This window comes from Manacus candei, unplaced genomic scaffold (genome assembly GCF_025592945.1).
Source record: "Manacus candei isolate 608988 ecotype Guabito, Panama unplaced genomic scaffold, ASM2559294v1 h1tg000037l, whole genome shotgun sequence".
NCBI classification, from domain to species: Eukaryota; Metazoa; Chordata; class Aves; order Passeriformes; family Pipridae; genus Manacus; species Manacus candei.
The window spans coordinates 15,414,809-15,429,611 of record NW_026138085.1 but is presented as its reverse complement, the minus strand read 5'-3'; the positions used below and the strand labels follow the sequence as shown (position 1 = coordinate 15,429,611).

At 43.0% G+C, this 14,803-nt stretch overlaps 1 protein-coding gene across 1 annotated transcript; it reads left to right on the top strand.

Moving 5' to 3' along the window:
- Window positions 1-1,433: 1,433 nt before the first annotated feature.
- Window positions 1,434-3,779, top strand: IL9 (interleukin 9). The gene is made up of 5 exons (XM_051794193.1): window positions 1,434-1,645; window positions 1,739-1,783; window positions 1,877-1,903; window positions 2,554-2,682; window positions 3,614-3,779. The coding sequence occupies exons 1-5, from the start codon at window positions 1,547-1,549 to the stop codon at window positions 3,719-3,721; spliced, it is 408 nt and encodes a 135-aa protein (XP_051650153.1). The 5' UTR covers window positions 1,434-1,546; the 3' UTR covers window positions 3,722-3,779.
- Window positions 3,780-14,803: the final 11,024 nt, after the last annotated feature.

Below are 14,803 nucleotides of genomic sequence, written 5' to 3'. Positions count from 1 at the left end.
GAGCAGCCTGCCCATTGCTTTGAGCCAGGAGCAGTTTCCTTGAAGGATATGTACCTGTAAGTGAAGTCTCTCTATTGCTTTTCAGGGAATCCCAGGCTCTGAATTGCTAATCAATGATTTTAGTCCTTCTCTAACAATCCAGTGCCTTGAAAGATGCCCCTGCCCTGCTCATGGATGCCAGCCATCCCCACGGTGTGTTTGTGCATCTGTTGATCATAACACAACCTGCTGCCATCAGCTTTAGCTGCCAAGGGAGGGTCTCTGGCTTTTTCTAGGTATTCCCTGGGGCCTGTGTAATGTGAGCTGTACCTGCCTAATGGGATGTGTACACTTTCCACACCAAATCCCCTACGGGCAAATTTAAAAAAAAAAAAAGGCAGGAAACATCCACTCCAGAGTGGAGCTGGTGCTGGGTGTGCAGGCAGGGAGGCAAGGCAGGAGAAGCAGGCAGGTCTTCCTCCATTCCCCTTGCTGGCAAGCAAAGCCATTCTCAGCCAAAAGAATCCCTTGTTGGTACACAAATGCCAGATAAAAAACAGCTACTTGCAACCCAATGTTTTCTCTTTCCAGGACAGTTTCCAGAGGGATCTCACTCATCCTTCAGCCAGACTGACCAGAAAAAGGCTCAAGCTTTTGGAGAAGACCTTTGAGGCATAATGGGACTTAAGGCAAACAGGAGGGAAGCTTAGAAGTCAACACTGGGGATTTAAAAGGAATCTTGCTTTGGCAAGGTGTGCAACTTGAAAGAAGGACACCTCTGTGGCCAGGGAGGGCTGTAGCCAACCTTCACCTCATTTGGAGACGCCATCTGAGAGGATTTTCAAGTTAATCACACTTTGGTTACCTAGGACTGGTAACCATAGGGTGGGATGCGACGCTGTTTGCACCCTGAGGGCCCCACCCTGAGCTGCACCCTGGGGCACCTGCTCTCAGCAGAGGTGGGATCACACTCCAGGACCATGGGATCACTCCTCGGATGCAGCAGCTGTAATTCAGTGTGACAGCTTGTCCAGGCACTGCCCCACCACTGTCCATCCATCTGTCTGCCCCACAGACCCCTCCAGTGTCACCTGCTTTCTCTGAACAAGGTCCTGCCCTGAATCTGGGGGGAAACCTGCAGCACATCAGTTGGCTTTCTCAGGGACTCTGGCAATGCTGAACATTATCATCACTTTGCTTTCATGGAACTATAACTTACACGAGTGCAGGGGACAAAACCCACATCTGAAAAAAAAAAAACGCTTTCGTAGATTTTTAACCATTGTTTCCTGCTGGGGTGTGATATCATAATGTTCAAATTAAGCACTTCTGAGGAGCATCTGTGAATTTCCAGAGTGCTGAAGAAAAGTCACTGCAGTAGGTGACTCAATTCCACGTTTGATTTCGTTAAAATGCTGTCCAAGATAGCAGGAAAAAATAGTGGGCACCTGGTATCAGTTTTATAATTGGGTTTTTCCATATTAGAATGGGAATTTTGTGAAGACTCAATTAAAAGGAGCCGTCCTCCCGTTCTTCTGTCACCCATCAGACTGAGCTGAGTGCCAGCATGCTGTCATACATACTCTTCTCTTGCCTGCTGCTCTCGGTGCAAGCAGAGCACTATTGCGGGGGCCGGGAAATTATCCGCTACACAAAGCGGCTGCTTGTAAGTGGCTCTTTAGCACCTTCCTTCTGCCAAGCTGCACCTTTGTGCAGGAGATGGGCATAAATCCTGACTTCTCACTTGCTGTTCTTCCAGGTTGATAGTTCCCTGAGTTGCCCCTGTAGGCAGACAGCTGGCAGCGTGAGTACACAGCTTTTGAGAATATCAGACTTAGACAAATCTGTATTTGTACACTGAACACTGGGTTTTAACCCTCGCTCTTTTCATTTTCAGTCATGTTCGTGTCTTCCCATTCCTGAGGTGAGTATATTTTTTTGTACCTTGTGTAGATGCTAAAGAAGTTTGGTATTAACTGAGTTTGCTAAGTTTGCTCACTTTGCTCCTTACATAACTTTTGCTTTCAGTTATTTTAAATGCACCAATAGCAGCAAAACTGATCTTGATGGACAGTGGTGGGGAGGGAAGCAGAAGCCCTCCCATTACAGTGCAATCAGGAGCAAGCTCAGAGGCAAAAGTCCTCTGTGGGCTTGATTTACATATCAAGAGATACAGGCTCTTGCTTTGAAAATCTCTGCAAGCCTTTGTTTTATGGTTGGGTGCCTAAATGCTAAGAGAACCTGGGCCAGACATGTCACCCTCGGACTTAGCTCTAGGTGTACCCAGTCTCCTCAGACACAGTGAAGCCCCAGCATCAGCTGAAATTATACTTCAAAGAGGTTCCTTTTACAGTTTGAGGTTTTCTGAGAGATGGGACAGGTGTTTCTCATGGCACACATGAGGATTCAGTGTTTCACAATCTCCCCAGAGTTCTTGGAGCAGTTTTCAATACACTGCAAAATCATTGCATTTAACTGTGACGTGCTGCCATATTGAGGCACACGGATTTCTTCTTTCTGTAGATAAATACAAAATGCATTCTAGCTTTTTCTAATTCCTTCTTCATTTACCAGCCTGGCCATGAACTGCCATGCTTTGTGGAAGGAACCAAACACATGCTGAAAACCAACATGTCTTCCAAACTAGTACTTGAAAGGCTTTACCAGACCTTCCAGGTTCAGCTGGACAGAAACCTCTGTGAAGTAAGACTTCCTTACTTTTCTACAGATCTTTATCTATCTTTTACAAAAGAGATATAACACCTGTAATGCCTAGTTTCAACATTTGTAGAGAAGTGTTTAATTAATTTCAGATGTGTTTTTAATGCCCATTTTGTGCAGGTATGATAACTGCAATAGTGGAAAGCTGTTACAGTTGGCAGAGGGAGGAGGGAGATGGGCTCTTTCTTCCCTTCTCCAAAGGCTTTTAGCATGAGGACCTTTAAACAAAGATCTCTGGGAGAGGAGCAGTATTTAAATTGCTTTTCTACTCTCCTTTCTCCAAATGTGTTTAGATATTAAGTAAAAACTGCAGAGTGGCTGTGCAGAAGCTGCAGGGCTGGGGCCAGGTGGGCAGAGCATCCTTCCCTCTGCAGCATAAATTCCACCTAAGCTGCAGCTTCTTCAACAGTTCTTGGGCATGAACTACTGCTGTGACTGCAGCATCTCTGAGCTTGTGGTGATGCTCTCTGAGGGCCCCAGGTGCCTTTTCTGAGGCAGTGAAACATCCTTTATTGTTGTGTAATTCTACGAGGCACAGAAGATGCTGACAATGCAGTGTTTCCAGCTCCTTTAAGCTGGCTTCAAACTTGCAAGGAAGGAATATTGTCAGGATGGCCTTGCAATCCCAGGCAGACCAGTCTTACCCAGCTTCTCACACTACCTGCCCTGTTTGCTGGGTTGGAACAGTCTGGTTTAAATGACTTCAGCTACAAGTATATGACAATCCAACTGTCACCTTCTTAGTCACCATGAAAAGCCACTCTTACACTCACTGCTCAAGGAACAAGTCTCTAACAATGGTTTTTTGAATTCTTGTGTAGCTCCAAATAACGTATATCTTTACTGTTTCATCTGAATTCTTTGTTTTATCATAAAATCTTTGCTAACCCAATCTTTGTTCTTCCCATCCCAGAGCCTGCCACGAGGGGATAAATGCCAGTACAAGACCAAGGGAACTGTGACAGAATTTCTCAATACAATCCTGACAACCTATCAAGCAATGAATAAATTCAGCCCTTAATTTAAAAAAAAAAAAAAAAAGCTTTAAAAAAACCCCAAACCCTTTAAAAAAGAAGGGGGAACAGAAAAGTTATTTATTGTATTTATTGTCCACCTGAAATATATAAGGTAGATGTAACAAATGATAAACCAATAAAATTATAATTTACCTGAGCACCAAAAGTATTTAAGAGTCTTCATTTATGTTTTGTACTTGGTGAAAGGTTGGAACATCCTGCTTTCACACCAGTAGGTATCAAAATGCATATAATTCCATTTCTTGTTTTCACTGGTGGGATGAGCATGTTTCTGGGATCAAAGCACAATGGAAATGCTCAACAACTACACTGTTGTTCTGAAGCTTTCCATTCATGGGCTTGGGGGAAAGACAGAACTAGATGATAGAAAATGCATCTGATACAATTATATAAAAGGAGTGAAACTCATGTAATATATCAAAAGCATTTCCTCGTGTGTTTCTGCCACCTGATTAAAATATGATAAGGAAATAATAAATATTAAAATAGAAAAGATTATTTCTGTGGTAACACCTATGAAGATGAAACCAAGAAATAAAGCAGCTATTTCACTTTTCTCGCATTTTTGTGTCTTCCTACATTTTCTACTCCACATTCAGCTCTCCTAAACAACCATTTTTTTTTTGCATTCTAGTGCAAAGAAAAATCAGCCACATTTCTGATCAATCAGCAGAATGCTTACACATGCTCCTGGCCCTGAGCAGAAGAAAAAGGTTCATTAACATCCATCCATCTTACTGAATCTATCACGTCAGATCTCAAATTTCTAAATATCAACTCACCAAATTGATACTCAGTCTTGTTAATATTTTCCAAGTGCAAATCCAAGCTATTTCAGTCTTTCCGTGACGTAGTGCTCATCATACCTTTGTGTGTGCAGCTCACCAGCACTGTGTCCAGCCATAATCTGTAGTAAGTGTAAAATCTGAAAAAAACTGATTAATTTTTATAGATAAGCAAAAGACTTCCCAGATATTTGCCTAATACTTTTATTCCTCAAAATCACTTCATTCATTTTATGAAACAAAGCAATGGTGAATTTGTGACATGAGCAGAAGACACATCATAAATTCAGTTTTGTCCAACAGAAGCTGGCAAGAGTGAAATGTAGTCAGTCAGCTTCCAGTCAAATCACTTCTGCAAGACAGCAACTGGAAACTCTTGCAGAGAATTTAAGTAAACAACCAAAGTTAGTAAAGTGCAGAAGATAGGTCTGCAAATATCTCCTCATCTGATGCCTCGATTTGCATCTGCGTGAGAGAAATGATTGTTGTGTGCTCAAACCATCTAGTGCAGGGTTGTGCAGCCTGAAATAAGTGCCTCCACTGCCGACTGCCATCGAGCTCTTGCATCTCTGAGCTCATGCAAAGTGTTTGCTTGCACTGGTGACCTCCCCAGACCCTTGGATGCAGAGTCCAGGAACGTGGCAGTCCTCCACCCTCAGGTATTTTCACTCCCCGCCTCTCCACAGGCACATCCAGACCTTCTCCGGGGGACTCTCATGCCCTGCAAGGCTTTGCAAGCCCCAGGGCAGCCTGTGGCAAGGGCTGGATGCCTCTTGGCAAGGCCAGAACATCCCTTCAGCCAGTCCTGGGCCAGTTCCTGAGCAGCTGGGGGAGTTTGGTTCACTATAGAACTGGGAAATTGTCAGATGAAAACAAAAGGCAACTAATCCATGGAGTTGCTTAATTACCGTAACAAGCACCTTCTTCTGTTATCTCAATTATCTTTTTCTTCTCAATTATCTCAATTATCTTTTTTTAACAGCTCTCTACCACGATGAGTCATCTCACACTGATAGAGAGGATGTGGCACAGGGCAGGGGGACAGGGGAGGTCAGATGTTCAGTGTACAAGATAACCTGTCTGCACAAGTCAGTTGTACCGTGGAATAGCTTTACAGTGACTAATTGATAATCAGCAGTGACTGTAGAAAAAGGCCTGTCTCTCAGCCATTCAAACCCGCCCAGGAGTCCATGGCAAGGTGCATGTTTGTTTTCAAGTACACCCAGTCCCACACTTGCCTTGCTCCTACACCTCACGTCAGGAGGCTTGAACGATCTCTGCTTTATGATTTCAGAAACAGAAACCCTCAGTAACTGGGGATGCAGGGCAGGAGTGGCTGCTTTCTGCAAACTGGAAAGTAACACTGTTCTCTCTGCACACAGCAGCTCTTTCTCCAGGAATGCTTGTCTCAGGAGAGTCAAGTGTTGGGAATGTGCACACAATTCCATATCACATACCAACACCACTCTATTATTTTCCTCATTAGCACGAAGCAATGCTAAACTGTATGTTATGAATGACCCAAAGGCACTGAGAAGCTCCTTTACTCCTCAGCAAAGAATTCTCCCTTTCTTTGGAAGGTTTGTTGCTGACAGCAGTCAGCCAGAAACCCATTCAGAAAATCTGTGGTTCCACAGCAGGATTTTCTTAGTTCAGGTATCCACTGTGCAGTGTGAATATCACATAACTTGTAATGTTGTCTTCAGAAACCTGGCTAGGGCAGCTTCATGTGTTGGAGTCTCTGCTATGTCACTCAACAGGGCAGAAGTACAGCAGCAGAGCCAAATCTCTTGTGCTCCAGTCTGTTATCTTCGATTTTACCTCGGACAAACCAAGCCCTAAGCAGTGCCAATGGTCTAATAAGAAGCTGTCTGTGATGACAAATAAGTGCACATTCTTTTTGAGGATATTTTTGAGAGAGAAGAACTGCCCCAGTGCATCCAGTATGTTGTTGTTTTTCCCTTAATCTCTTGCACCCCTGTAAGAACAAGTCTGGTAAATACCAAGCCATGGGAAGGAGAGGCACAGTTCAAATGCTTCCAGACATAAATCACACTTGGTAGATAAATGCAGCTTTATGTGCTCGTTAAAGAAAGCTGATTTTATCTGGCTAATACTCACAACACCCTCCTGAGGCATGTGGACAAGTCTCACTCTCTCAGTTTTACAAAAAGTAAGGAAATAAGAGTTTAAGGAGATGGAGAACTCATTTCTCCCAAAACTCTGGGTTTTACAATTGTCTGAAGACTGATAGCATAAATCAGAGTTTGACCTTGCCAAGGCTGAACTTAATAATGTCACATAAATAATATCATATTAATACTATCAGGTGGTGCTACTGGGAATCGTAAAGCCAAAGTAACTACCATTTCCAGTCCCAGATGAGCTTACACCTGCCCACAGCTGGTTACAGTTCCCTTTCCATCTTCTCTATTGGTCTCACACTTTTGATTCAGTCAACTGAAAAATCTCCAAAAGTTAGAACTAAAGATTCCCAGGACTTGTATGTGCAATCTCTCATGGAAGCAACCATGGTGGTCTATAAATTACAGCATCTTCATGGACACACGTTCTGCAGCATAAGCTGGACATGTTCAAACAGTAAATCTTTTGTTGTCTTACATGAACTTCTGTAAACAATCCTGAATGTTCACACCACTGTTATGAGATACAAGATAACTCCTGTCTTCTTCCTGTTGAGACACAGAGTGGATTGTGCTCAGCAGCAGCACAACTCAGGCAACAAAGGAGTGAAAGGACTGAAGGAAGAAGGCAAAAAGCCTTCTTCTGCTGTGAGTGCCGTAATTTTTGTTTGTTTTTTTCATGAATCATATATGAAAAATCAAACGAGCAACGTGTCTGAATTGCTTCTGCTATCTTAAATCTAGTAGTGAAGTAATACATGAAACAATCCTAAATTTATATCAGGTTTTAATTTAGAAAAAGTATCAACGGGTAAGAAATTACATCAAGACATTTTTCCATGTAAAATACCAGTGAGATTTCTTTCTACCCATGTCAGAAACAGTATCATCAAGAGATGTTTGGAACATGACAACAGATACCTTGATTTGTTTATTGCATTCATATTGCTAGTTTTTAGTTTGATAACTTTCAGACTAAATTTTTCCCACTAAGTCAACAAAAAGCCCAGGAGTGAGGGGAGTTTCCCCCGACTTCCCGCAATATTGGAATTGTAAAAGAGCAAAATAAGAGGGAAATCATGACTTGAGAGATGCAGATAATGATCAACCTAGTTCTGACTTTACAAGCAGCCTGTGGGAGAGGAGAGAGATGTTCTGTCTGACAACTTCAGGCAGGATATCAATCAGCCATTGAGATATAAGATTGTTCCACAGTGGCAGAAAGTTTCTCACTCTCATTTTGCCATGCTTCCCTACCACTGACATCCTGTGGGTAAGTAAAGTGCAACAGAAAGGAAAGTACAAAGACTGAAGATCCCTTGCGACCAAAAGGTATTTTCAGCAATATAGTGCAGTTAGAAATAGAGGCTGTGGCATTCACAGGGAAGGAAAAGTGCAAAAATGCATTTAATTGTTATCACTTATTTAGAAGAAAGCACCCTAAAGACTAGTTGCTCTAGCACATCTCACAAGGATTTAAGATAACAGGTCAAATGAACCCTTCAGTGGTGGCTGACTGAGGCAGCAAAAGTTGTACAACCATTGGGGGAACAGGGAATGGAGATTTAAGAGTTTTAAAGTACAGTCTTCCTGCTCCTTGCAAACTTTGTGATATTGATGGGCCAGAGAGGGCAAGATGGGCCAGTGAAGGACAGTTTAATGCAGCTTTCACCACTCCAATAATCCTCTTACTGATCTATGTGCAATTAAGAAAAGCTCTGAGTATATAGAATATATTCTGCATATTTCAGTATAATGCCCTCATTTACACAGAACACAAAGATGAGAAAGAAAAGAAGGAACAAAAGAAGTGGCAAGAGTCAAAGAATCATAGAACTGTTTGGGTTGGGACTTCACAGACCATCTTGTTCCACCCCCTGCCATGGGCAGGGACACCTTCCACTAGATCAGGGTGCTCAAGGCCCCATCCAACCTGGCCTTGGACACTTCCAGAGAGGAATCTGTCAGACTCCTTGTGTTAGGTGGGAGGTGCTACTCAGTGCTGCTGCTTGAGCTGTTCTTGCCACCCTGCCCCAGCTCAGCTGTGTCAAACCTTGGGACAGACCAGAAGGCCAGAGGGTCCTGCAAGCTGCTGAAGCCTTTATTCACTGCTCATTGACTCCTGCAGGTAGAAAATGCTTGGGCACTGGGACAACCAGGCTATGGGGAGTTATATCCTCTTGTCCTATCCCTGGTTGCCTGGGAGAAGAAACTGCCCCTCACCTGGCCACAACTTCCTTTCAGGTAGTTGTAGGGAGCAATAAGGTCACCCCTGAGCCTCCTTTTCTCCAGGCTAAAAAATGGGGTAAGTCTTAACAGCGTGAGACATGTTCTGGACTGTAACACCTGACTTGAGGTCTAACCTCATTAGTTCTAATTTTCTTGGACTAATCCCAGACTTTCAAGATCTTCAGAATTAGGTTGTGCAAACTCTGTTATCCCACAAAGGCACACGAAGAGGGTAATGGTACACAGGTGTGGTGCAGTTAAATGAATAATTAAATTGTTTAATAAATCAGATGTGCAGATTTTAGATGATGATCAGTTATACAATCCTGTTCTGGGGGGCACCAGGCACAGCATCACCAGCCAGGCAAGGGAGGTGATTGTCCTGCCCTGCTCTGCACTGGAATGGCCCCACCTGGAATATTGAGGTAGTTTGGGGCACCAGAATATAAAAAAAGACATTAAACTATTAGACATTAAGCCATGAGGATGGTGAAGGGTCTGGAGGGGAAGCCTTGTGAGGAGTGGCTGAATACACTTGGTTTGTTCACCCTAGAGAAGAGGAGAGTGAGGGAAGACCTCATTGTGGCCTTCAGCATCCTCACAGGGGGAAGTGGAATGAAGCTGAGTGGGGGGAGGTTGAGGTTGGATATCAGGGAAAAGTGTTTCACTCAGAGTGTGGTTGGGCACTGGAAAAGGTTCCTCATGTCACAGCACGGGTATATACATAAGTATAGAATTATATATGCACACTTACATATCTGGCACACATGCATATACTAATATGTCTTTATTAGTCTGCAGAGTCCTCAGCGTTTAATATAAAAATAAACCACAGAGACTGATATGCGAGTTCCCTCTTGTGACCGAGTGATGTTATAGCAACGCCTGAAAGTACACACAGAATATGTGTTTACAAAAACAGACCTTTAGGGAGCAAAGAAACAATTCAAATGGTAGAGAATCCATCAGTTTTGAATTTTTTTTGTTCACCAGCCATTGGTCTAATATTTAAAAAAAAATAAAAATTGCACCAGCTGTGCATAATACAGAAAAGAATTAGCAAGGATGTGTCTGTGAAGAAGATTATCAGAAAAAATGAATCAAAAAGGAAGATGAGGTTGCTAAGGCTAAAAAATTATTTTATCTATACAGGGATCCTAGGCCTCATGGATAAAATCCAAAGAGGGTGGAGGAAACTGGTTGAAATCCCTCGGTGTTAGAAATTTCCTTCCTGGCAGAGGAACTGCAGCAAGTCCACTTTTTTCCCCCTGCCAAGTGGGTGAATAGATTCCCTCAAATCTGTGAAAAAAACCCCCAGCACTTGGCAGTGACAGAAAAAGGAGACAGGGACATAAAGGGAGCGTGAATGATCGAAATATAGGATTGAAGGGGAACTTAGAGCATCGTTGAATCCCTTGCTCTGATCTGACCATTCTGTATGTCCAGACCATCCTTGCCTGATCTGAAGTCCTCCAAAGAGGATTCTGGAGGCTCCATAGGCAGCCTTTCCAAGCCATAACTCAGCTACAAAACTACAAAGCTTTTTCTGGTATTAAAACACAAAATGCTTGCTCCTACTCCAGGTGCTAACTTGTTATCAGGTATTTCTACTACCAGCTATTTTTTCTGATCAAATCAAATTTTCAGCTGTCTGCTTTGGACAGCCTCACCCCTCTAAGGTTTGTGTTTTCTCAGTGTGGAGGCCACCATTTGCTAAAGCAAGTAGAGCAAACCCAAAAGTATTACAGATGGCATCCTAAAGGTGATTTGTTGCGTGCTCAACTGCAAGACATTTATCAGAACCCAAGTGGCCATGGTCATTTCAGAGGATTTCATTACCCAGGTCAGCCACGCTGGGATCCACATATCAACACCAGTAAACAGAAGCTGGATTAGCTGCCGAGTTATTTTTAACCCTGCTCAGATAATATTGAGTCAGAGGATCAAATAACCTGTATTTTAGGGATTAGTGGGCAGACGTACCTATCGAAAGTGTCAGGGCACTAAGACATTAATAACCTAATAGGCATTAACAGCCCTAAGCAGACTGGGGCCTCCCCCCTACCCTGGCCCCAGGGCCCCAGGTGCCCATTTAAGCTCAGCCCTGCTCTGGCAATCCCTCCCTGAGCAAAGCAGGAGCTCTGCTGGACTGCAGCCACTGCCACCCCCGAGCCTGGCTTGGCTTGACCTTGGACCTGCCCCATCCCCAGGGACCTGCCCCGTGCCGTGGGCTCGTGGGTGAACCCGGTGCCCCCCCTGGTGACCCCTGCCCAGCCAGGGCAGCACCCCCTGGCTCCCAGCCAGCCCTCAGCGTGCCCCAGCTGAAATCTTGTTCAGGAAGTTAATGATTGAAAAACTGGTCTTTTGCCAGATAGAGATGTGTATATTTAAATTAGAGACAAAAACACGTTGGCCCAGCGGGGTTTGAATAACGTGCCTACAGGAACACAGCATCTCCACACAGTTCATATACTATTAATACAGCTTTGTGGTGGCCTTTTTCACAGAAAGTACAAAGAGTATGAGTAATTTTTCTTGTACTTATTTTGCAGTTTGATGGGCACTGTTAACTGTACCTATTAACAATTTTGTCTAAAATATACATGTCTAGTATATATACAAACCAACTGGAATATACCTTCTTATAGAATCATAGAACTAAACAAAGGGATTGAATTGCAACATACTTGGAGTTACTTCCTTTAGTGATTCATGCTTATTTCTGGAGAGACAACATTAGACTGTTTTTGCACTTCTGAAAGCTCATCTCATAAAGATTTGTCCATTTAAACCCACATTTTGACTCATTCTTATAAAGGAAAGCATTTGCAAACAGGATGTAAATGAGCCATTGTTTTCCCTTATTGTATTTCAGATTCAGTGTGGGCACTAGAAACTTTTACAAAGGAGTCTGGGTGGTGTCTAATGCTAAGACAGGTTGTTCCCTGCTGCCTGCCTGGCAGCAGCTGGTGTCTAACAGAGCAGCACACAAGCCTCCAGCTCACACGACATACTAACCCACTTTCTGGGCATGAGGGTCATTCACTGTTCCAGCCTGCTCAGTTAAGTTTAAATTGTTAAAGCTGCAGAGTTTGATCACAAAGTTTGAGTCTTTGGGGTTTCAATTTAGATTGACAATTAAGCTTTTCAAACGAGAGGCTACATACAACAGAGGAGGCCCTTGGCTTAGCACATGGATACAAATGCAACACTAGATTGAGCCTGAATATCCTTCAGCTTGGAAACGATGGTGCCCGTGTGAAATTCCAGCTGAAGTCCAACACCATGGCCTCCACTGGGATCTTGCAGGAGTTCAGGACAGCAAACATACAACCAAGAGTATCCTTGGGTTATGTGGATTTGTCAGAATCACTGGCGTGGTGACAATGAAGCAGAGCTTGCATTAAAATGTGTAAGTCCTGCTATGAAATTCAGCTATGCCAAAGTTGGCATGATAAAAAAAGCTGGCAGTGATTGCTTTTTGAGAAGTCTCTGTATGAACTGGCTTTGAACACTACAATACTGTATAGTTTCTGACTTGATCTGATAATAAACATCCTTGACTTTATCTCCTTAGATTTTTTTTTCCAACTCTCTTGTCTCATTTTTGGAGTACTTCTGTTAAAAACTGGTTAAGAAAAGGTCAATAACCAAGACTTCTCACATATTTTTTGTAAAGCTTTCAAGTGCATGGCATACTGATTCTGAAGCAACACATGTTCATTCTTTGGTTTCAGGAAAATTTTGATTTCCTGAAAGCTTTATTATTCTAATTAACTCGTGGTTTTACTCAAATTGTTTTTCTTGATTACTACTTCAAAGTCCAGTGATAAAAAAAATTGAATATCACACTTGATCAAAGTACAAAAGGAGTATATGTTACGAAAGCTATGTGAAATGTTATGCAAAGTATTCCTGTAATCACCATAAACATGAGAAATGATGTTTATGGTGATTACAGAAAGAATATATCTTTCTGTAAATCTGGTTCCAGGAGAGACAACCACAGGGGGAAGGCTAAGCTTGGCTTTGAGTGGCTGGATGACGTGGGCAGCAATGACTTGGATAAGCAGGAGGTGTATAAAGTATCCTGGCCTGTATCAAGGCCAAGCTGGATGGGGCTCTGAGTGACGTGGTCTAGTGGAAGGTGTCCCTGTCCGTGGCAGGGGGTTGGAACAAGGTGACCTTTAAGGTCCTTTCCAACCCAAACCATCCTGTGATTCTATGATCCAGTGCAGCAGTTTGCTTTCACCTCTGCATCTTGTGTGTGAGAGGGAGGGTTTGGAGACACAGGCAGCAGCTCTGTGCCAGGCACCTGGAAGATGAGTAGAAGACAGAACCTCCTGTGTGTGCCCATGTTTGTGCCTTTTTCCTTCCAGCACTGTCAAATCCACAACTGATCTTTCTTTTATTAATATACACCTGAAAGCATTTGAGCAATAATGAGTAGAGCTATAAAATGCAAAGGATCCTTCTATGCTATTTTATGCTTGTCCACTTAGGTGTAAAATATGCCTCTGCTAGGCTAGATCAAAACAGGAAACTCTTCTATACAGAGATTAGCCTATATGAATCTTTCTAAAGTACATCTGAACCTGCTCTTGCACAGCAGCCCAAAGGTTATTGGCAATGCACCAAAGAAACCCATGACTGGCGGATTTAGATACTAGCTGCAAATCTGCATTAATCTCTGTTTACAATCTATCTATCCTCTATTACCATCTGCAGAGTGTAACTCCTAAGTTAAAGATGTTTTCTGTAGCAGCATTGACTAAAAAAATAAATCAGTCTAAAACCATATACCAGGAACAAAATGCTTGAAAAAAAACTCTGGAATTTAATCTCCTATTTCCTGTAAGATCTGAATAAAGCAGTCAAGAAACACATAGGTGAGAGTGATTTTGGTAGATTTTCTAAATTATATTGATTTTAAATGTGCAGTGTATTTTGTCTCTCTTTCTGAGGAAATCGTGTACTTTGAAGATGTCACAGCCACTGTATGATAATTATTCTTTCCATTAGCCCTTCAACATGCTAATTTTCCATTTTTTTCAGGTGGGTTTGAAGAAACTGTATTTTGACATCACACAAATGCTTAGTCACATTTTGCCAGCTTTGGTTTTATGTAGGGCAGATGTAAATTACCTCAGAAACGCTGCTCATGTTTAGCATTACCTCTTGATAAAAAGATGATATAAAGGCTTGTTGTTGGTTAATAATTGCCACATAACAAGGCCAGGAAATCCGTGGCTGCAAGTGTTTTGTAGCAATTGGTAATAAAAATTCCATTGTTCAGACATAACCATAGTAATAAAGCAGCACTGACTAGTCACGAGCTGTTGTGCAGTGAGTCTGCATAGATAAAATCTGCAAGTTTTTTAAAAATTATGCTTTTGGTGGTAAATTAAAAGATATAGTTTTGGTATCTGCAGTTTGGACACGATGCAGAGCTCAGCCCTCTCTCCCTGGTGGGCTGCTTTGGGGAGGCAGGCAGTGGGGATACACACAGCAAGAAGGGAAAGCCTTGCTGTTCAGAATTTTTGGCCAACAGATAGCTAAAAATCATAAGAGCTGCTTGTCCCCCATCTTCTTTTGAGGTGTCAGCTGGGGGCTGAGCAGCCTGGGCTGGTTGAGGCTGCCCTTGAAGGGGGTAGGAATGAAAGGGCACTGAGAGGATGCTGCTCCTGCATCAGTTCTGAGCCTCCTGTCTGAAAGGACAGAGCAGGGCCCACAGAGCTGCTTCCCAGAGGCCTTTCTTGTCCTCAGCAGCAGAAGAACATGGACCTGTCAGAGCAGGCCCAGAGAAGGGCATGCAGATGATCCAAGGGCTGAAGCACCTTTGCTCTGGAGACAAGCTAAGAGAGCTGTGGGTGTTCAGCCTGGAGAACACAAGGTTCCGGGGAGACCT

What these genes read in the sequence shown, in the direction of transcription:
- IL9 (XM_051794193.1), top strand. Translation starts at nt 1,547, where the DNA reads ATGCTGTCATACATACTCTTCTCTTGCCTGCTGCTCTCGGTGCAAGCA. An exon ending in GCTACACAAAGCGGCTGCTT is followed by an intron (nt 1,646 to 1,738) that starts GTAAGTGGCTCT and finishes CTGTTCTTCCAG; the next exon opens with GTTGATAGTTCCCTGAGTTG. An exon ending in TGGACAGAAACCTCTGTGAA is followed by an intron (nt 2,683 to 3,613) that starts GTAAGACTTCCT and finishes TTCCCATCCCAG; the next exon opens with AGCCTGCCACGAGGGGATAA.